Source organism: Conger conger, chromosome 2 (assembly GCF_963514075.1).
Source record: "Conger conger chromosome 2, fConCon1.1, whole genome shotgun sequence".
NCBI lineage: Eukaryota > Metazoa > Chordata > Actinopteri > Anguilliformes > Congridae > Conger > Conger conger.
The window spans coordinates 61071494-61093878 of record NC_083761.1 but is presented as its reverse complement, the minus strand read 5'-3'; the positions used below and the strand labels follow the sequence as shown (position 1 = coordinate 61093878).

General features: G+C 40.2%; 1 protein-coding gene and 1 long non-coding RNA gene across 4 annotated transcripts; one reads left to right on the top strand and one right to left on the bottom strand.

The window, feature by feature from the left end:
• Positions 1 to 1358: 1358 nt before the first annotated feature.
• Positions 1359 to 22309, top strand: LOC133122780 (bMERB domain-containing protein 1-like). Of its 3 annotated transcripts, none has more exons than XM_061232937.1 (6): positions 1359 to 1907; positions 13262 to 13382; positions 15490 to 15563; positions 17942 to 18056; positions 18474 to 18556; positions 18758 to 22309. In XM_061232937.1, the coding sequence occupies exons 1-6, from the start codon at positions 1604 to 1606 to the stop codon at positions 18874 to 18876; spliced, it is 816 nt and encodes a 271-aa protein (XP_061088921.1). In that variant the 5' UTR covers positions 1359 to 1603; the 3' UTR covers positions 18877 to 22309. The 3 variants fall into 3 exon arrangements, with proteins under 3 accessions (XP_061088921.1, XP_061088919.1, XP_061088920.1); XM_061232936.1 differs by lacking the exon at positions 1359 to 1907 and adding an exon at positions 6130 to 6367; XM_061232935.1 differs by lacking the exons at positions 13262 to 13382; positions 15490 to 15563; positions 17942 to 18056; positions 18474 to 18556; positions 18758 to 22309 and adding exons at positions 2226 to 2296; positions 2488 to 2517; positions 3132 to 5590.
• LOC133122781 (uncharacterized) lies at positions 12898 to 16371 on the bottom strand. Its single transcript, XR_009708140.1, has 3 exons — positions 16000 to 16371; positions 15027 to 15144; positions 12898 to 14685 (listed from the first exon to the last, which is right to left on the bottom strand). It is a non-coding gene; the product is annotated as an uncharacterized LOC133122781 (long non-coding RNA).
• Positions 22310 to 22385: the final 76 nt, after the last annotated feature.

Below are 22385 nucleotides of genomic sequence, written 5' to 3'. Positions count from 1 at the left end.
TTGTTTGTTTGTTCAAAAAAAAATAAAAAAAATAAAATTGGCCCTTGTTCTTATCTTTGTTGTACAGGTAGCAGTTGAAATTGTACTTCCCTCTAGGGTCTTTCAGCGAACTTATCCCTGGTTATGGGTATGCACTTTGTTGTACGTCGCTCTGGATAAGAGCGTCTGCCAAATGCCAATAATGTAATGTAATGTAATGGACTACATCAAACTCTTAATTGTGGGATTTAAGCGCACTAATACAAAATAAATCAGCTCATGTAAACATTAAGCTAGCTAGCTATGGTGGCACTTCTTCACCAGCAGTAGTGATGACATTAAATATACTGTACTTCAGCTGAAAATAGCAAGGCTGTTAAGTAAGAGAAACATCACTGCTTATCTGAAACATCAATGCTTGACTCCCGTTTCCCCAAGCAAATCCACTTCAAAGGTCTATGTGTTGTGTGTTCAGAGATGCTCCTCTGCTTACCACTGTTGTAACGCATGGTTATTTCAGTAACCTTCCTGTCAGCTTTGACCAATCAGATAATTCTCCTCTGACCTCTCTCATTATCAAGCCGTTTTTGCCCACAGAAACAGAACTGTCGCTCATTGGATGTTTTTTGGTTTTCTCGGCAAACTCTAAGAGAGTGTTAGGCTGAACTTCTTGACCATGTCTGCATGTTTTTATGCATTGAGTTGCTGCTACACGATTGGCAGATGATTACATATTTGCATTAACAATCTGGTGTACAGGTATACCTAATAAAGATTAGGTATAAAGATCATTTCGGTTTCAGGAACAGTGTATACCCACGTATGACAATCAATCTATCAACCTAATCAATTCAAGCATCTTATATTTACAGAAAAAAAGAATCTCCCCTATTGTTTAAATGGCAAGGTTAATATAGTTACTATGACCAAAGAAAACACATTAATATTTCGCACGAGGATAAACGATAACACGCGAGACTGTTCCATAGCTCGTTTGGTCAGCAGAGGAACAATCGCAAGGGATTTCTATACCAACTGGATACACAGCACCAGTATTCACTTGCCTTTACAAATACTTTCAATATGGCGGATGCTACGAAAATATCTGTCTTCGACAGATAAACAAAACTATTAACCTTATTATAACAATTAAATGCATATTATTAAAACTGTACATGTATTTGTACTAATACTAGACTATCATAGTCTTCCCTGTTGTCCAAACATTACCCAAACCACTACCCTACCTCGTTGCATTAGCGACTAGGGTATTTAGGTATCCGTTCCAGTTCGTGATCTGTTCGATGTCGTATATGCTGCCAGCATGAGCACTGAGCGGTTGACGCATTTTGTGTTCTCTTCGATGTCTGTGGGAAGTGTTTGTGTATACCGGCCAATAAATGCCATTTTGATGATTTATACTTCAGTGTTGTATTGAACTGTTAGACAAAGCGTTTTTCATGGCTCGTTAATCCTGAATTAAATAGCCTGTAGAATAAAATATCTTTTATGACATTTTTTTAAATAAAAGGAAGATGAAGTGCTAGTTTTGGGATATTTTTGGTGTAACGTTAGTCAATCCTGTATAGCTAAATTAGTCAATTTTAGCAATTTCAGACAAATCATGAGGAAGGCTTTTTTAAAACAAGTAAAAAGGTTTCCATGGATAACGAATGTCAGTCTGTTTGGCTGCTTGTTCGCTGGTGGGGATTTCGTACATCAGTGGTTTTCACGAAGAGACGAAATGGACTGGCGGCAAACTGGAAATGTTGCTGTGGTGGCTTTTAGTTTCCACGGCAACTTCAACTACTTCTGGATGCGCGGTTTGGAGCGGCGGTTTCCGGGAAATTCTGCCAGAATGGTACTTCGCAAAGTGATCCTGGACCAAACGATTTCTTCACCGATAGCCACCAGTGCCTTCTATACAGGTCGAAGCTGGGGAATTTTAGTTTTAACTGCAAATAAAATGCGTTTGTTGTGTAAAAGTTTTTATCAGTGGGGTTGTGTTACAAAATTGTAATCACTTAAAAAAAAAACTGCATCAGGTTATTCAATATTAGCCAACTACACAAAAAGTTTACTGAGCTGTGCATACAGGTAAGAGAAAAATAACACTGGAGTGAGATAAAGTCGACAATATGACAAATGCATAGCTAGGCCATTGTGTTTACCAACAGCCATGTGGAAATGCCCAGCCCTTACATTTCTGCCCCTTTCACTTAATTTAACATCTTCCTTTTCTTCAGGGATGAGTTTGTTAGAGGGTAAAGACGACATTTTCCAGGACTGGAGGGAAAAATTCCTTAACACCTATAAGGTAATGAAGAAAGAAAAAAAACACCCTTGATGAAGTTTTTATTCTTAAATGTTCATATTTTGGATCAACAGCATTTAAATACATGTGGGCTTTTGGGTTATGCCGCTTTTAACACTGGCTGTACCACATTCTGAAATACTCTCAAAACTGCTTGATAGATATTTTGTCATTTTGTTTCCTTTCAATTGTAGACTGGACTCATGTATTGGCCGTTTGTGCAGGTAAAGCCATTGCAATTTATATAGTTATGGAAAATTAAATGATGTTTTTGAGGTGCACAGGACTAACAATGTTGCCAATATAGGTATGTGTGCATTTATGTTTTCATTTAAGCATGTAATGGGCCCTCCAAGTGGCTTCCAGGACAGGCTGAGCCCTGTTGTCTAGATTACAGTCCTAAGGATATAATGCCCTCTAGGTATTCAACAGGTGCATACTCAGCAGGCTTGGAGTGTGCAACAGAATGGGGGTAAAATAAATTGCATACACTTTTGTTTATGGCCATATTTTTGCTCTGTAAACTAAAACTTCATGTGCATTGTGAGTTGCATCATATTTGTTAAAATTCATGTGTCATTGTGTCATTACTTATAAACATGCCAATACCTAGTCATAGTAATTATTGAGCATGGGATATTCCTTCAATTATTAAATTGTACTTAAAATGGTAGTAGCTACTGTATTACAGAAAGTAAAATTGTACAATTAATATCAGATAATATGTTACGCAACTTACATGCTGAAAGTGATGGTCAGGCTTCATTATGATATTTTATCTTTAATCTGGTACCTTACGTCTATTCTCTCCTCGCCCTCCTCCCTTTCTGGCCTTCAGTTTCTGAACTTCACATTGGTGCCTCTGTATCTGAGAACAACATTCACAGGCGGCTGTGCTTTCGTGTGGGCCATCTTCCTGTGCTTCTCACGACAGAGCGGGGACGGCACAGCAACCGCCGCCCTCACCTGGATCCTGGACCTCAAAAAGAGGCTCCCATCAGCAGAAGGTGAAAAATCGAAGGGAAGTGAACCCTCTCAGACAGAGATGGTCGATAAAACGGGCCACTCAGAGGGAAAGAAACCGTGATTTGTTCAGTATGTACTTGTGTGGAAAGACACCTGTGTTGGACTTTAAACAATATGATGGAATGGCTTTTCTATTTCTACTTCAAGATTTCATGTATTTCATCCCAGAAACTCTATACTTTTTGTCTTTAAATTGCCAATCTGTAAGATTAATGTTTTTGATTGTTTTCGTGACAGGTGAGTTAGTGAGCTAGATAAAACCCGGAACGCTCCCAAATCAGGAACATGGACCGAAGTAAAAAGAGCTGTTCCGGTTTTTAGTCAGCACAATTATTCAGCTACACTCTCGGAAATAAAGGTATGAAAAGTGCCTAAGCAATATATAATTCATTTGTACCTTTTTTTCTTGGAAAACATACATTTTGGAAATTTGATCATCCTTGAAGAACAATAATTGTACCTCGACTGTCACTTTATTTCTGAGCGTATGTCTGGAATTTTTGGTGCTTTCCTTTTCCACATTCCTCCAAATGAGTTTGAAAGAGCTGATATCATTTACCATGAATATCAACACATTTTTAAATATATGTTTATTCTATATATGTTTGTTTACTTAGAAATTGTGGTGTTTTGATGTATGTTTTTTAAACAGCATATTCAAGTGCTAAATAGCATATGCTAAATTGCTTCAGTAAATAATGAGCTGTGTTGTACAAATTAGTGTAGTGAAGTCTAAGTTATACATTACCTTGGATGCAAATGTGTAATGTAAAAATATTGTGGCCAATTAATTCAGTATTGTACCTTATAATTCCAATGGAATGGTCTATTGAAGTTGCGTGAATTCATACAAATCAGTGTCATTTTTAATGATTTCCAGGAGTTTAATAATACATTTTTAGAAACAGAGATAATAAATCAACATACTGGTACATGCACATTTATACATATCATGAATATGTATAGGAGTTCATATAAGCATGTACAAGCTTCGGAATATGCCAGTGGTGCAACTGTAATTAATATCAGTGCTTGGATCTTTAATGGATAATATTTCCAGAATCTAGCCCTTTGGTCTCTTTGTAACTGATTTATATTATGACCCTGTTTATAGATTACACAGACATACAGTTTGGCTATATTTGGCTTACTGAAGTTCATCTTGATTCACCAAATACTAGTTTGTCATAAAAAGTGTAGCATATTTGGTTGAATCCATTATATAACCAGGCTTCTTGGTGTGTCTTTGTGTCATTTTTGCCTTGTGATCCTTGCTCTCTTTAACACTGTTCAATTCAGCATTTGCTTTAATGACATAAATGACATTTTTACTTTGCACACTCTTGTGTACTCATTTTGTTCTGCTTCTCCAGAAATATGTATAATGCTCTTCTGATTTGGAAACTTCTGGATTTCCATTCTCAATCCTTCATTGGGGCTGATGTAATGTGTCTACTTTGGGGTTTGTGTCTCATTGTTTTTCTGTTTTAAAGGTCAAATGTGACAGGCCAACAGCACACAAGGAGTTCAGATACCCTAGCCGATAGCTTAATACAGTCTTTTTTATTCTCCTATAGGCATAGATAAAATAAAAAATGCAAAAGTCAAGTAATTCAGACACTTGTGGTGTTGTTACCCTACTGTGTAGAGACATTTGTATGAATAGACTTTTATGGATTACTGTATGTACTGTCATTTATAACAGCATTAAAATGTGTAATGGTCTTGGAAGTATTGTGATTGTCTGTTTTAGAGGAACATATCTGATTATCAAAACAATATACTATACCACAATAGTTTATGTCAGGGTAATATTTTGTGTCTTGGGGCACTGTGATTTGTTGTTTTAAAGAAAAGAAAAGCATGTTCAAGCAATCATGTTGTTATGCACATGGATAGTAATCGGTTTATTATGGGCTTTTAAAAACATCCAACAAAATTCTAGTGTGTCTCTAGGATGTCACATAGCAGAATCAACCATTTTTCCCAGCTTTTTCACTTTTTAATGGCATACCTTTCCATGTTTTGCAAAAGTGTAATTTCATTTGTGGGTAGTTACACCAAAATGTATCAAAAACTGATTGTATTTACACATGTATTTTACACGTGTCCATATCACATGAACAACCGTTAGCAGTGATTTGTTATTATTTTTGTATGCATTTAAATAAATTCTCATAAACTATACATTACTGAGAATGCATGCAGTCTGGTAATGCTACCTTGTTTTAGTGGTAGAAATTTGTGGCTGTAGAAATGGAATCTTAATTACATAATTTGTATTGCAATAATTTGAATTTGTAATGTTTAACTGAATTGTTGTATTAAACTGAATTAATTGTATAGCTTGAATTTGGAGTTCTCGTTTGAAACTTGACCGTTTATTTTTCAATTGAACGGCAGCAAATAGGCTACAACTCAATGTTCTTACTTTTACTTGCAATGGTGGTAAACAATGTACATTTTCCATGTGGATATTTTGCATACTTAGGTGAAAAAGCACGAAATAAGTCACTGACTGCAAACAAGTAATCAGTTTCATCCCAAATATATCGACCCTATATTAAATTTGTAGCCTTTAATTTAGCCACAAATTCAAATAAAGCCATGTAGTAGGTAGGTACCCAGCAAAGCATCAATAGAGAAACGGTATATTGGATGTATAAAAGCATTGTGCTTTACATTTAAAAGACTCAGACCCAGCCCCTACCTCTTTCCTCACCTTGGATCCACTGTGCGCATGCTCCCTGCATCCTCCAACGCATCACATGTCAGGAGTGCCTCAGTGCATTCCAGTCCCTTAACGGAGGAGAACGATGCTGAACGCCTTGGGTTGGTGGAATCTGAGAATTGAGCGAAAGTAATCCGGCTTAAATAACACAAAAACGTAAAAGCATAGTACGATTAACAGGCGACTGAAAATACAAAGAGACAGTGATAGAAACCATCTGGCACCAACTATGGAGTTAAAGAAATCAATTTCGGAAACTGACCGAACGTTGAAGAGCTACGGCGCTGTGCTTGAGACAGAGTGGCAAATGGACAAAGGTGAGCGTCGTTCATATCAGCTATTGTGCCTTCACTGGATGACTTGAACGTGGCACGAACGAAATATCTGGAGTCAGTGTGTTCTTTAAAATACTGGTGTGTGTTGCCTTTGCCATTCTGAATAAAAGCGTGTATTACAAATCAACACGCAATGTTAATACAGTTCTAGTGCTATGCCACGATATTTTAACGTTGTTTGCGTCATTGAGTGTTGTAGGAATATAAACTTAAATGATCGGTGTCTGCTACGGTGCATTTGGTATCTGCAAATTGGATACGGTAACTTAGATCCAGTTCTGTCGCAGGTGTTGCAGGTTGATTGAGGTAGCATTTATTCACCTCAGGAGGGACATGTTATGATAACGATGAGATGGGGTTTCGTGAGTGTTCCAACAAGATTTATGAGATCGTGATGACTAAATAACATGAGGGCGAAGGTTTCACAGCATGCTTTGATCACTGATATGTGATGTCCCACTAGCAATCTCTGCTCCTTCTTGCTGGAGGCATAAATGTTTGTGTCATTAAGCTAATTCATATGGTGCAATCAGTCCACATATCACACTTCCATGCCACAGCAACAGGGACAATGAAAAAGGCTCTGATATTATCAGTATTCTTTCAAACCGAGTAACATCATTATTACTATTCTAATTCTATTTATGTGGACAAACAGCAGGGCCAACAAAGTCTGTGTCATCTTTCATTTATGTGTGCAGTTATTATTTCTACTGTGCAGAGTAGGCAGACAACATAAAATGTGTCAATAATGTTATAGTCTCTGACTGTATGTGCTTAGTAACTTTGGCTGAAATACGCATTCAACATTTTAGTGTCATACATGGTGGTGACACATGATCCAAATAGAGCAAGATATCACTCCATTGTTGAAATTATTTTATTTTAGGGGCCAAACTTCCACAGCTTCCAAAGTTACTGTCAAGCATGACTGAACAAAAAATAGCAAAAGAGTAACCTGGGTAAGATTTGAATGGAAACAATATGAATGGAAATACTGTTCATGGCACGCATGTGCCTATTCTGTCCTGGTGTAGCAGAAGACATGGATGCTTTGATTGCTGATGTAATTGAGCAGGTCTAATACACAGGATTGGGGCAAAAGTTTTAGACTTGAAATTTGGGACAAACTTGGAAATTGTGGTGACAAATCTGTTACTATATATAACATGCATACGTCTGCTAAGCCCCAATGTGTTCGAAGACATTGGAGAAATTCTGGAATGTTCCAAGTTAAATTTGTGTAAGGTAGTGTTTGTATAATTTTCACTGCATTTGACCCATTTTGCTATGCATTTGTCATCTGCACCATCTTGACATGCTCCCCTCTTCCTCACACATATACACACACTCACTTGCATAGATGCTTTGGTTTGGGTTCTCTTTTTGTTGTGATTGCACAAAGATTGCATCAAAGGAAATAAGGATTGGAGGATGATGGGTTCAATGTTCTGTATAGTTGTTGATTCACTTATTTAATCTTTAGCTATTTTCTGAAATAGACAGTGCATTCATGTAGTGTAGCGGGCATCTTCTTCTTACAGATTTTTGCACTGAATGTTTTTCCAGGAAGAGGCAACCTTGGAAGGTACAACTCTGTCAAGGCCTCCACAAAATGACTAGTTGAAAGAAAATCAATATGGGCTCTTCTTCCTGTTTTGTAGGATGTGTGAAGTGATGTCCGTATAAATTCTAGGTCTTTCTTCAGTGGTCAATATTGTATGTCATACATGATCCGATTCCTCCTTTTCAGCACTGGAGGAACCTAAATTTCATTCCAGCAGCCTGTGAGAAAACCCACTCTGATGCCCACATTCTGCTACTATCTTATGCACTTGTTCACAGATGACATTGGCTCAAAACAACATTATCTTTGCGATGTTTGCATTCTAAAAAATGTATTGGCAGGAAAGCAAAAGGATGCTCTTTTTGCATGTATACAACCAACTTCCTTTTCTCTTAAAATGTCCTTCTATCACCAAATCTCAGGAGTTATTTCTAAATGAGAAAATCAGTATTCATAGTATGCAAATAATTGGCAGTGGAGTTCAGCATATTTGAATGAGAAATACAGTTCAGCCAAAACAAGGTATGTAGTCACATAAGGCAAGAGACACACAGTGGCGTCTGACTAATATGTAAACATGACAAAGGGAAATACTATGATTACACCTCTGCCACATTCTAACTTCAAATAACAAATAAAGGAAGCCCATTTTATCGAATTGCCTGAATACAGGATATTTCTGAATAAATTATCTTGCATTTCTGGAAGAGCTTTTGGTTTGAAATGACGAAACAACCAAACACTGTAACAGAAGGATACAGTATGAGGCATGTCTGTAGATAAAGGTGTTTCTCTCCCAAATGCATCTTTCAGAAATATGTTAGCACCAATTTACTCCAGGATAAAGAAATAAGGCTCTAAGACATACATTTAGAACAGAAGTGAAATCTAACTGACCTCCTCCTATGTGTATTTCTTTATTATTATTTAGTATTATTATTTATATTAGAGTAGGAAGATAAATCAGCTCTTGGTAATTTTATTCTAGTTATCTGAGATGTATGCCTTCATGATTTTTGTGTTCTATTTTTTTCTCATTTGAGATAAGAAGGGTGAAGATTAGCTTGGTCAGTGTAATTGCTACTAGATTCCAACACTCTCAATAAGCAGCTGTGGCATCCCTGACACGCTGTAGATTGGGATAATCTACTGCGTGAAAAACTCCGCTGCAGTTTGTGCTCCACATCCCACATGCAGCCTGGGGCGGGCCTGATTGCTGCCTGCTTCCTATCTTACAGACAGCCACAGCAGTCCTGACAAGACTTTCTCCTGTGTGTGAACTAAAGTGCATTCACCGTGCAGTGTTTCTAATAGAAGGAGAAAGGATGACAGCAGTTGGGTCTGTGAAATAACGGGAAATTGACAGTGTCATTAGAAAACGCAGTGTGCTGCCTTTCTTCATTGATCTGCAGTCCCGTCTATAAGTATTGGAAAAGCAAGGTCAATTCCTTTGTTTTTGCTACACACAAAATACAATTGTGTTTGAGGTTAAAAGATGTGCATGAGATGATAGCTCCAATGTTCCAATACTTTTGCTCATTTAAAAATTTGGTTGTCTGATACCAAAGGTGCTATGTTCTAAGTAGTTTAACACATCTCTGTGTAAACACCAGGAAATAAAAGCTGAAATTCTGAACTCTTGTGTCGTGTTCATCTTTTTACCTCAACCTCAACTGTATTCAGTGCTTGCTGTTCCAATACTTTTGGAGGGGACTGTAGTATTTCTTTATCTTAAGCTCAGTGTAGAATGACTGCAAACTCGATTTTACTGCGTGCTTCAGTCAACAGTAATAAAAATGAACGTTTGGAAACGCCCACACATCACACAAATGTACGTATTGAGAATCTTCTTGAGCAGTTGATTTGTGTGGGATGTGTTAAACTAAATTACTTAGCACTGATCACAGTTGGTTAAAAAGCAATTAAATTGTGTGAGTAGAATTCCTGGTGTTTTGGTCAGCATGCTATTGGGGCTGGCCACATTAATGGCTAACACGGATATTAGATATTAGATATATATTAGATATTCCATGGGGCAGCCGACTCTCAAGTCTCCCTGTGCAGTTGGGGATTAATCCTCTGCGATAGCACTTTTGACCGCCTAATCCCTCTCTGATTTACCCATGTCTGCATAAAGCAATAGGAATTATGAAGGAATGTGATGAACTGTCCACTCTAATTTTGAGGAGAAATCAAATAATGTTCAGCATGGTGTGTGTGTGCTGCAGTGCATTTACCACTGTGCTGTTTGATTACAATTTCGCTTTTATGGGTATCAATATCAATCAACATAGTTTAATCATTTAACACATTTTGGCCTTGGTTTTCTGGAGGTCTCAGATGCAATAAAGTAGAATCAGTGGTGAGTTTTCAGTTAATGGTCTCATATATTTATATGCTCTCAACCTCATTGTTAATACATGCACTCTAAAAACTGTGCAGCAGCAGCTTGGATGGTGCTGAAATAAAGGTATTTTTACATACTGCGGTATACATTATTACAAAATCGTGTCTTCATATGAAGTATCATGATGACTTCATGAGTGTACATTCAAGAATAGTGGTTCAGGTGTTGTACAATCCAGTCAATAGATGGTATTTGACTGACATAATTAACATTCTGGCCGCCATTTTGTTGACATACTGTAGAAGCAACAATCTATAACTGTAGGCTTGACAAACTGACTTGACAGTAGCATTCAGGGGATATTTAGCGAAGCCGGATTGCCGAATTAGTTAGATATCGGCACTGAATAGAACCCTGCTCCACCAAATCAGGAAAGTAGAAATAAAAACAGCCCTTATGGGTTTATTCAGCGCAGTTATCCTGCTTTGTGAAATACCACTAGTTCAGATTGCTAGCTAGCTACAGCAGATACTGTAGCTAAAATGGTATGCATGCATGTAGCAACAACAGCAATGAGCCAACAGGGTCCATCAATATAAGCTTTTAATGTTATTGCACACTAACTGTTAAATTAACTAACATGAAGGACCAGAAACGGAGGTGCTGAGTAGCTAAACGTAGGTGAAGAATGGCTAGACATTAAGGATTTTCAGCCATCCTCGCAAATTAAAGTGTGTTTAGACCACTTCAGACCAGAGGTAATTTAACCAGAAAAATTGGTAGGACATAACAAACAAGCTCACTAACTAGCTAGCTACCTTAACATTACAGAAATCTAGAAAATCCACTGCAAGCAACTTCACCGCGAACAACTTCAACAAACAAATGAAGCTGTTGGCTATCGCCACACGTGTCACAGCGACGCTCAGCACAATTACAGTACCTAGCTAGATGGTTCGTAAACATGTTTAAATTAATGTAGCACTGAAGCTGCAGATTCAGCAAGTCTGGCAGAAACTCGCAGCAGAGGGGAATATCATTTTAAATTCTGCTGTCTAATTGCTTATAGGGAGTTCCCGGGTGGACAGAAGCCAGCTAGACCTACAGAGCATAGCTGGTCTCTACCTGCTCAACCATCATGAAGCTGTCACTCAGTGGGAGTAAAGACAGGGCACAGTGTCTCACTACATCCAGGACCTCAGGATGGCTTGGCTCCCTCTGGTGTAGCTTGTGAAATATTAATAAGCACAGAGAGACAGTAGATAGTGTTACGGCGCTCTGGAGGTTGGCTGAATCGCAGCGCTTTCAGGGGGAATGATGATGGAGCCCAGCGTGCAGTGCAGCAGGTGAGGAGGTGGCAGGACCACAGTGTAGCGGGCTGCAGTGTGCTCAGCCAAGCCAGACTAATGTCCCACCGTGTGCCCAGTAGCTCATGGTGAAACGATGGTTTCATTGTGTCGGTGTCAACAGCCAGAAATTACACCAGGCATGTCTATTACGCCAACATGTTACTGTCTCACCTTTGCTGTCTGTTATTTTAATAGTGCGTTTAAGTCATGGCTGTGACTTTCCTTGTAGATAAGGCTGTACACATATGCATGCAGGGGGATTGTTAAAGAGTCAACTAGGCAGCATTATGACAGACACTTATACTCTAAAGCTATTTTTAATTATAATTTTTTTTCCTAAAAAAATTCAATCAATGCAAAGCAACATGAATTTAAATTGTATTGCTGAGGGTTCGGATGTGTGGCCAGGGTAGAGAGAAATTAATCATATTTCTTGAGGCTTATGTTCATCAGTGGAAGAGCTGGTTGTTGAGGAAGCAACAAGGTTATATAGCAACATCTATTTTCTGATAAACTGAAACTGCTCAGTCATTAATAGTCTAGTCTTTGAAATACTGTTAAGAAAAGCCACTGCACAAAAATAAATAACAGCCATAAACAAACAACTGTGTGGTGCTGGAAAGATGTTGTGTTTTTTGTTGTGTCGCTTTCTGGTCTTTAAGCCCGGTGGGAACAGGAGGAGTGCCGCCCACAGGCATCATTCCCCCTGAGATTGTGCAGAGCTGTGCCGTTCTGTTAACAAGATGCGCGCAGCAAAAGGGCTCTGGCCTAATGAGAGCCATTAGGGTGAATAACAGGAGAGGCCAGGCCAAATCATGACTGCAAGCCTGTAAGCCAGAAGCTAGGAACACAGCACTTTTATACAGAATGGGCAGCTTAACTTCCCTGCTGAAAAAAAAAACAGCTTATACTAGGTTTTGACAGAGCTGGTAGCTGTTTGACAAGTTCAGACCAGCTCGAGCTATGTTGGCAGAGCTGGTAGCTGGTAATTTCAAGCTCCTCATTGCTGGATTTTACACCAAGGTTTTGCATACATACATTAGACTATTGGAGTCTGTTAGCATGAATTAAACCTCGTATGAAGTTGTCACCTCTGTCACTTCATAGAAAAACTGATCTCGCCCTTGTGATGCATTTCCCAGACCAATGGTTGGTCCCTGTTGGTTCCTTCTAACTTTTTTTGCTTTGATGCAATCACTCTTCTTACTTGATGGGTAAAGACATCACTGTGACAGTAGGAGCTGTCCTAGACTGCACCAGCTTTGTGTATGGCTGGCCTGGAACATCACCTCCAGAAACAGTCCTGTTTGATTAAGGCTTCAGTTATTCTAGATTTATTCCATATTCTAGAGACATTTGTAACAGATTAAAAGTCATATCAGCAAAACTAGCCACAACCACCAATTTAATAGGTTCTGCAGTCACTGATCAGGTCTTTGAGTGCAAGGCAATTACTGAATTGAAATTCAGTATTACTCACAGGGCCCTAAAACACATTGTAATGTCACCCTCTTCACTTTGCTTTAGAGGCCTGTCTGATGACTCTATGCCAGTGTCTCTCACAGAGCTTTATGGAGTCTAAATCCCAGCTTCCTCTTCACTTCTTCTCTTAGCCCAGACCGACGTTTCCATGGCTGAAAGCTCCATGTCTCCAGACGAGATCGAGGTGGAGATGGCACGAATCCAGCGTCTTCGTGAGGTTCTTGTGCGCCGGGAGTCTGAACTGCGCTTCATGTAAGCACTGTCACATGTGGTCATGTTAGTCATGTGATCTCTTGTTGACCCACAGAAGAGCATTCTCATATGCAAATGCAGATGTCCTAATATAGGAATTTTAGATTTAGGTTTTTGTGAGCACAAAGAACAAATGACATTATATGTCCATAGGGAAGTTTTGTTGAAACCACATTACTAAGAATATTGCGGTCATCTCAGTAAATTTTCAGTGATGATCTCAGTGTCTGAGCAATGGTATGCTGACAAGCTGAGTAAGCTGTAAAAAAGTGTTTTTAGGGACAGCTGACATCAGCTCTGTTCTCCTCTTCTGTTCTCATTGATTACTATTGATGGGAGGATCAAAACTCCCGTGTCAAAACCACTGCTCGTCAGGGCAGAGAGAGGGAGTATGAGATGGGGGGTTTGTCGGATTTGAATGCGACAGTGTTGTCTGCATCACATTTGAATTTGGGTAATGAGCTGCATCCCAGCACCAATAAACAGTCCCAGATACCCAAATAGACCAGATGGTTATGCAATAAATAGACTTCAAACACTCTAACAGACTGCAACTCTTCAGTAGCCAGGCTTTGTGAGGACTTCCCCCTTCTGGCTCTCATTCACATAAAAAAAAGATAACAAGCAGAGGGTGGTTTTCACAGAACTCTGCAAGAGCAGATACAGGGCTGCAGACCTCAGTCAGACTCCTGCAACAGCAACTCAACTGATTTAAATCTCACTTTCATCGGAAATAGACCGCCACATCTGTCGCGCTCTGTGATGGCAATGCGCAGCAAGCTTTTTATTTGCATGAATGTTATTTGTCAGCAGGGCTTTTTGGCTTGAGAGGCAGGCAAAGGAGTCAGTGGCCCTCAAAAAGAAAAGGTGCATGATGGGATATAGCAGGCTAAATCCCATCACTAATGTACCATTGTAATGTCAGTCTAGATAGCGTGGCTCTTGCCATGCCTCTTGTGTGACCTCACCTCCTGTTCGCCACACCTTGCCAGGGTGGTGCTGGGAGTTTTCTTCTGAGCTGTGCGCTATGAGTCAGAGGCGCGCACGCGCGACAGACCACCACACTGGGGTCTGCAGTCCGCGGCAGCTGGGGAGCAGACAGGCGGGGTGCGGGAGGCGGTGGGAGAGCGGCGATGAGTCATCGGCCTCGGATTTATGGCACGGAGATTAAAGGCACTGCTCGCTGACGCCACAGACAGGCGCTCTCTCCCCGGGCGGCAGAGCAGATTTACAGGGAGCTGACAGCACTGGGGGTGGGAGAGCGTGGGGTACACCAAACAGATCTGCTTCAACCGCGCGCGGCCTGGGAATGAAACCACCTCATTAACTACACATTTCTCCTCTAACGACTGCCTTCAAACTGAATTAAGAGTTATGTTCCTTATTATTGAATTTCTAAACTGTCTTAATAGCAGGGCAACTTATTACAGTATAACTAAACAATGCATTTGAATACATCAAAAACATATTATTATACATAATGCAGCACTGAAATTATGATGCAAAAAAAATCCTAAATACCGTTCCAATTGTGGAGAATTGTTACATTTAATTTCAATGTGACATCTGTGATGGCACTGTGAATGAATTCTTAAATCCCTGCTAAATCTGCATTCTAATTTGTATGCATCAATAGAAAATTACCGCATTATGACAGATTTCATTGGCTGCGTGTTGAAGGTCTCTCCACCTCATCTTATAGTTGTGATGACTGTGGTTAACTCGCTGCTTGTGGTCTGATCTCCATGCACCAACTGCCCAGCTGAGAAAAAGCTAGAACTTCAGCAGATGCACATACCCCACTGAATCCGCAGCCATGACACAGGCCTACAACCAAATGCAAATTGGGGTAAAATCATGCCATGAAAATGTTTTTAATATAAACACAGTGTATATAAATGTATGCGTGTGCCTTGTGTGGGATTGTGATATCACATTAGATTCTTGGGGTCTGTTCCACAGTTAGCCAGATAACTAAAACCTGAAACAGCTACTGTTACTGTTACTCCAGTCCATGTTCCAGATTTGGGTGGGGTTTCGGGCTAACTCAGTAATCCTGCTTTGAGGAACAGGCCCCTGGTCTGAGTGCATGAATTTATTTTCCTAGGATGGACGACATTCAGCTGTGCAAAGACATCATGAGCCTAAAACAGGAGCTGAGGAAGATTGTTGCAGTACCCGGTAAGATCAGCTGGCAGATTTATACGTGATTTTAATGTGAAATAACTTGACCTACAGTCCTACAGTATATAACTAGACACAAGATAACACACTTAATTTCTGAGGAGTTACGCAGCAGAACATAGGGAGTTTTATCTGAAAAGAGTTCTACATTCCACTTAATCAGAGGTGCAGGGTCTAAGGTAAAGTCCTGCTGTGTGTTTCTTCCAACCATGAACTTAGCCAGCTGTTTTCACTAATTACTTCTACCTTCTGGCTGAAGAATTGCACTATATAGCAAACAGAGGCAATTGGAACAAAATAGACTTTCTGAACCTGGATTTTCCACCTCTGCTTTTAACATTAATCTCTGGGTTAGGGTTATACTAGGACCATAATGAAGACAAATCATCAGATTGATTTCTGAATGATGCATTACTTGTGAATAATAAAGTACCTGTGAATCTATGGCTGTGGGTGATAGTCCGAGGAATTGCCCCTGGGCTGTGAGAGGAAAGCTCAGTGACACTGTGTGTGATTGGGCAGAGCTGAAGGACAGTCAGAGGAAAGCTCAGTGACACTGTGTGTGATTGGGCAGAGCTGAAGGACAGTCATAGGAAAGCTCAGTGACACTGTGTGTGATTGGGCAGAGCTGAAGAAGCTGCCCTGACAGCAGCAGAGCACAGCTCCACACCAACACACCCCGAGCCAGGCGGCTCCACGATCCCACAGCGGCGTTCAGATTTATGCACCTGTGGGAGTGCATGACGCTTCACTTATGGGGATTCTGCACGGCTCCCCAGTAATTTCCTTCTGCAAAAAGAGCTGATTTTGCTCTTCCATATTCCAGCACGCTGCTCCCCGGCCAGTGAGGCTCTCCCCCTCCCCTCTTCCCCTTCCTGTTCCTCGCGCTGTGTGAAGGTCAACAAAGTAAAACAAACAAATCCATTTTCATAAATCCCCCGCTGAAATATTTTATGCATTTATGAGCACTGCATACGGAGTCAGCGGCCGAGAATAGCAGCGCGTCTTTGAACGATGCCGGCACATCGTGCTGCACTTACCTCATGAATTAAATATGAAGAACAAATACGATCCAGTGCATAAAAATGACAGAGTGAAGGAGTAAACACTGCAGATCATAGCCGTAGCGTGATGAGATGTCAGTTACAGAAATACATTACTGATGCGTGCACGTGTACAGGCACGTACATAGCGCAGTGGCTTCAACTTTATTCACACTATATATTTGCCTATTTGTGCTACTGGGAGAGGTGGGAGGGGCAGGTCTCTCATTGGCCGCAGTCAGAGCTTCAAGGGAGGCACTCAAGCCCATAGACATTCATGCAGAGCTGAGGCTGATTTTATCATGTATTTATTTCATGACCCTTCAGGCGCAGGACTCTATCAAAGGTCATCCCAGACAGACAGTTCAATGTGTTACTTTTGTTTTCCCAAAGAGGTGGCTTCCACCTGACACCATATAGCATATTAGTGTGAACATCTCAAAAAATCTTTAATATTGAGGAATGTTCAACTTTTTAAGAGCAGCTTTTTTGGTGTTGGTATTTATGTATTTTTTAATTACAAATTGCAGAAAACCTTTTACTGTACATCACTATTAATTTAGCTGCGTATTCCCTTCACTGTTAAAATACTAGAGATATTTTATAAGCACTCCACTTATCTAGAACAAAATAGATTTCAACCAGTAGTGAAGCTGATATTTTGAAGAATTAGAATTTACAAAGCAAGAAGCAAGATATGTATGCCGTAACTGCAGTTAGTTCTATCCTAACAACTGTCTATTTCTAGGAGGATGATGAGTGTATGCACAGTGTATGAATATGTATTAGTAATTGACCCCCACAGCCTCTATATTGATGTATGGTAATTTTGGATGTATAATCACTGGATGGTACACTGTATAATGCATTACACAGCAGTACATTTTTAAAACACCTTTGCCAATGTTTTCCAAAACATTGCCGAGATAAAAAAAAATTCACTTCGTTTCAGGGTATATGCAATTTCAACCTTTTGAGTTAAGTCAAACAAACTTTAATAGTGATGAAGAAAAATCCAATAAACAGGAAAAGGTGTGGTGTTGACCCTGGTTTAACAGAATTCCATTTGCCCTGAAACTGGTCAAGTGCATTCAATTGATTCTAGGGGTCTGCCCTAACAACTTATAATCGATCTCTATACTCCATCGCACATTTTGTTGTGTAGTCCTCAAACTACTTGGAAGCGATTTAACAAACGAAAGGCTCCAAGAGTGGTGGAATTGATGGGAGTGTTGGCTGCTGGTGAGCTAAAATTAAGTGGAGGGGGCAGCGATGTGGAACAGAACAAGTCTATGAACATGTGACTCATCTGACCCCTTCTTGCCCAATCAGAGAAAGACAAGACCAAGAAGCACAGACAGAGGGAGGAGGAGTTAATCCTGAACATTCATAAACTGGTTCAAAAACGGGACTTCTTGGTGGACGACGCAGAAGTAGAGAGATTAAGGTAACTGGTTTCCAGACGAAGGAGCCATATCACCCAGAATCTGTACAGAGGGAGAATTTACAGCAGAGATTGGATCCATGCAAAGAGCTCTCCCCCTTCCAATCTTACATCTCTCATATCTCTGTGCCTGACTACCTTGTCAGCGGTGATGCATTCATTAACTGAGCACCTACAGCATACACAAATTGAGAGATGTTATGACTATTCAGTGATGTCCCATCTTCCCCCGCCAGCATATGATGAAAGTACTTTCACATCTACGGCAAATTAAGTCACTGAATCCTACTGGCAATTCCTTGGGTTAACTGATCATATTCTTTGGGGAAACAGACTGAGGACCTTGTTTGCCTACGTATCACACGTAGCTAATGATCGGTGCTGCCGTGCCTAAGCTCGCTAACTCTGCCCGCCCCACAGGGAGCAGGAGGAAGATAAGGAAATGGCTGACTTTCTGAGGCTGAAGCTCATGTCCCTGGAGAAGCTGGCCAAAGTCACGCAGAGTAAGTGATATTTTAAAGCCTCTTGATTTTGCGATGTTCAAGTAGGTTTTTCCCATAGTCTAATTTGTTCCCCCGTGCCACCGTGATGTGTAGGCGAGTTGGTGGGAGAAGATATCATTGTACCGAGAGCGTTCACCTGACACCTCGACTGTAAATGCTGGTGACCAAGGTCTCACCGACACGTTCCGTCTGTGTCCCAAGGTCCACCTAAACCCAAGAAGGCCGTCCCCGAGCCGCCCCCCAACAAGCCATCCATCGCCAAATCAGGAGCTGCCATAATAAAGGACTGCTGTGGCGCCACCCAGTGTGCCATCATGTAACTGCAGCGACTCCCACAGGGACCGTTTGGCCCCAGGGAACAGCGTGATCTGTAATCACCCGACCCAAGTCTCCAGCAGAACCCTCACCTCATCGCAGACACCAGAGAACCCTGGTTGAACACCAGCTCCGGGGGGGGGGGGGCACGAACACACTCAGCACATCCTACAGAAAAGACATTTCACACCTGGACTTCCAAACTTATCACACAAGCAGGCACATTTCACATACACAAACTGCACAAACATTTTACACAGACATATTTCACATATGAACAAATACAGAGACACGTTTCACACAACGACAGCCAAACTACACGGGCAGACAAATACATTTCACACGTGAATATCTTCCGAAAGGCAATGTGCACAGGGTAACACTCAGGCAGCCCAACTTACATACTGCACAGACAGGCGCTTTACAAGTAAGTGTCTAACATTTTAGGTGAATTTGTTGTCGCCTAGATTATATTTAGAAGCACAGATTCGATTGCTACTTTGCGGCAACATTTCTGAAACTTAAGCGAAAGGCAAGTGCTTCATTTGTCTCAAGCACTTCAGGATTCATTTGCTTTGTATTGCCAGGAATGTACTGCGTTGCAGTCTGCCACAAGGCAGATGGATTAAAGTGCCAAATGTATACTTCTTCCCAGGAGCTCAGGAGAAAAAAAAAAAGTGGCAGCAGTCTGCAAAATGGTAATTACTATTGAGGTCACTTACCCCAGAATGAAGATCAAGTATTCTTCTGCTCAAGTTTATGGTTTCTTTACCACATGCATTTAAACCAGGGTTCTCTGTAGACTTGGGAATGAGGCAAATAACATTGTCCTTATAAAGTCCACTGTATATGCTATATTTCTGTATTCGATAACAGGGCTATTTATGTTTATTACTAGCCCTTTAAGAGTATAGTCGAAACACCAACCGCCTCCTCTAAATTATCTCTGGTTTACTGGAAATATACCAGGCATTCTCTCACTGTTTTATCACAAGACCATAAACGTGGACTCACTGAATGGAGTTTCCATTTGCCATTAACTGAAAATCTGAAAGCAAGACTATAGAAAGCAGTTTCGGTTTGCAAGAACTGTCTTGCATGGTATTCAGTCATGACATCCAGGGAATAGGTGTCATATATAGAATTTCACTTTTGGCTTTCAATCCAAGATAACACTGGACTACAGCGATAGGGTTTTTCCACCTTTCACTGACAAGTATAGGACTGATAGGAGAGGTGGACCTGGGTAGGACGCTGTAAATATATGACAGGAAAGTTTAAATATGTGGAATATTTGTAACTGCAGAAACCAGTGCATAAAGTTGGGGGATGGTCTGGAAACTCCACTCCTGTATCTTTGTGTGAACAAAACGTGTCTGCACACAAAAAAAATGCAAACTGTATATTTTGTAGGATGTGTATGATCACTTTCAGGCCGTTTTTCAGACATGCATTGTAAATCAAATCCTATTATGTGAAGGGAAATTGATTTACCTTAGAGGTAGTTCCATCATTCTCAACATGTTCGTTAATATTGCTTTAGGGGATGAAGATGCATTTGCATGTTAAAATGCTAAGAGTTTAGAGGTTAGAATATTCATGCTAAACATACAAACTAGAATTGATCAAGAGGTGTATGCAATTTGTAAAAGTCCATGTAAAATGTATGTTATGAGGGATGTTTTCTAGAATCAATAAGCAAGTGCATAGCAGCTCTGGGATTTACTCAAACTGTGATTTACTCTCGGCGTGGGGAAGGAGGGTCAAACCGGTTCCTCTCAAAGAACACCTGAGACCAAAATTCACCTTTTCCTCAATTCAGTCAATTCTTCATAAGCAAACACATACGTCTTAAAGTATATTCATTCTTTCATTCAGTCAGTTATTTCATCATAACTAGTTCATAGGGTATTATCCGGCTTAGGCTATACCACGGCTAACCTACCGAAGTAATGTAGCAGTGGACAATTTATTTTTCGTTTAGAAACCAATTAATTAAATGAAACAACTGAACGGGAGAAGAAAAAAAAGTGACTGTTGGCGAGATAAAAATGTTTTGCGCAGCCTAAAATTGTCTGCTGCCACTAAAATCTAACTGCATCATTGCCGATGTTCACTAGCTCACCATCGCCGAAAAGGAAATATAACGTTAGGCTATTAGTAATGTTAGCTCGCAGTATAATGGCAAGCAATTAATAGAAATTTGACGCTGTATTCCAGAGCCATTTTAAAAGGAAGCATAGAAAGACCTCATAATTCCCTTTGGTTTTACAGCACTCAATCGACTGACATGTCTCATTCTTGCATTCAGTCCCGCTAAACTGCTAAAATAAAAATCGAGGCATTCCTAAGTAGCCTATTATTTATCTGCGCTTGTAGTACTGCCTTGTTTTCTGGAGTGTTCACAGCCAGTAAAAGTTTTATCTTGCTCTCCTCACCCTCACGTGTGTTGCAAGTGATTTTATTATTGCTGCCCAAGTTAACACGCTCAGTTACATTATGCTACATGGTTATCGTTCGACAATGCAATGTGTAGCGTAGCTAACAGAATATGTAGCCACAGTACCGCAACATATTTGTCTCACCAAGTCGGCTATGATAACCGAACTACTTACATGAATTAGAAATGCAATGCATAGCAGTGTGTGTTGCGCGCCTTTCTATTTGTTGGACATTTCAGCAGTGAAAAAATTCTTCACACCTGTTCGATCCGTTCTTATTAGCAAGTTATACGAAATTAATCCCACGTGACACATCTCGGCCAATCAGAATGCCGCATCTGCCCTAGGCGGTCGGTTATTTTTCCATGCGTGGTATAGATAAAATCAGCAGTTAACTTCGGGGTGGATTGCCGCTCTGGCTCTGCGGTCTACTGCCGTTGAGGAATATGAAGCAGGCAGTGTTTTCCGTGTCATTTAACCAAGTCAATATTGGAATACAAAAATAATGTGAAAACTGAACCAATTTTTTTATTCATATGATTTACACGATGTCGTCTAGCTAGCTAATGTTACGTTAGCTGTCAGCATCCCCTAACGTTGTAGCTAACGTTAGCTAGCCTACATCATTAACATGAATAACCAGTACAAACTAGCTCAATGCTGCAATTAACATTCAGTTTAAGGGACAACTATAAAAACATGCTCTATGGTTTTACTATGGCCTGAATGACTAACGTTCATGTATACAGATAATTAGGTCATTAAGTGGAAACCGGTGAATCTAGAAACCGAACCCTAAATACGTATCAACCCTCAACGGTGGCTAACCCACCCCTGCCATAGTCAATCACAGCTCATCTGGAGTCAACAAACAAAATGTGAATTTGTGATTGTGAATTTTTAAGAAAGGTACTGAAGTAAGAATATTCACTCTATGCAGCACTGTGCTGAAATATGAAACCTGTATATACGTTTGAATAAATGCATCTTTCTGGAATGCACTCTTCTTATTTGTCATCCGTTTCCTCCCTTACATTCATCAGAGTGAGACGCTGACACAGTGGAATCAAACA

Bases quoted from the DNA above. Each gene is read 5' to 3' on its own strand.
- LOC133122780 (XM_061232937.1), top strand. From the start codon at position 1,604: ATGAGGAAGGCTTTTTTAAAACAAGTAAAAAGGTTTCCATGGATAACG. The intron at 15,564-17,941 runs GTAAGATCAGCT...TTGCCCAATCAG, and splicing joins GAAGATTGTTGCAGTACCCG to AGAAAGACAAGACCAAGAAG. The intron at 18,057-18,473 runs GTAACTGGTTTC...CCCGCCCCACAG, and splicing joins GCAGAAGTAGAGAGATTAAG to GGAGCAGGAGGAAGATAAGG.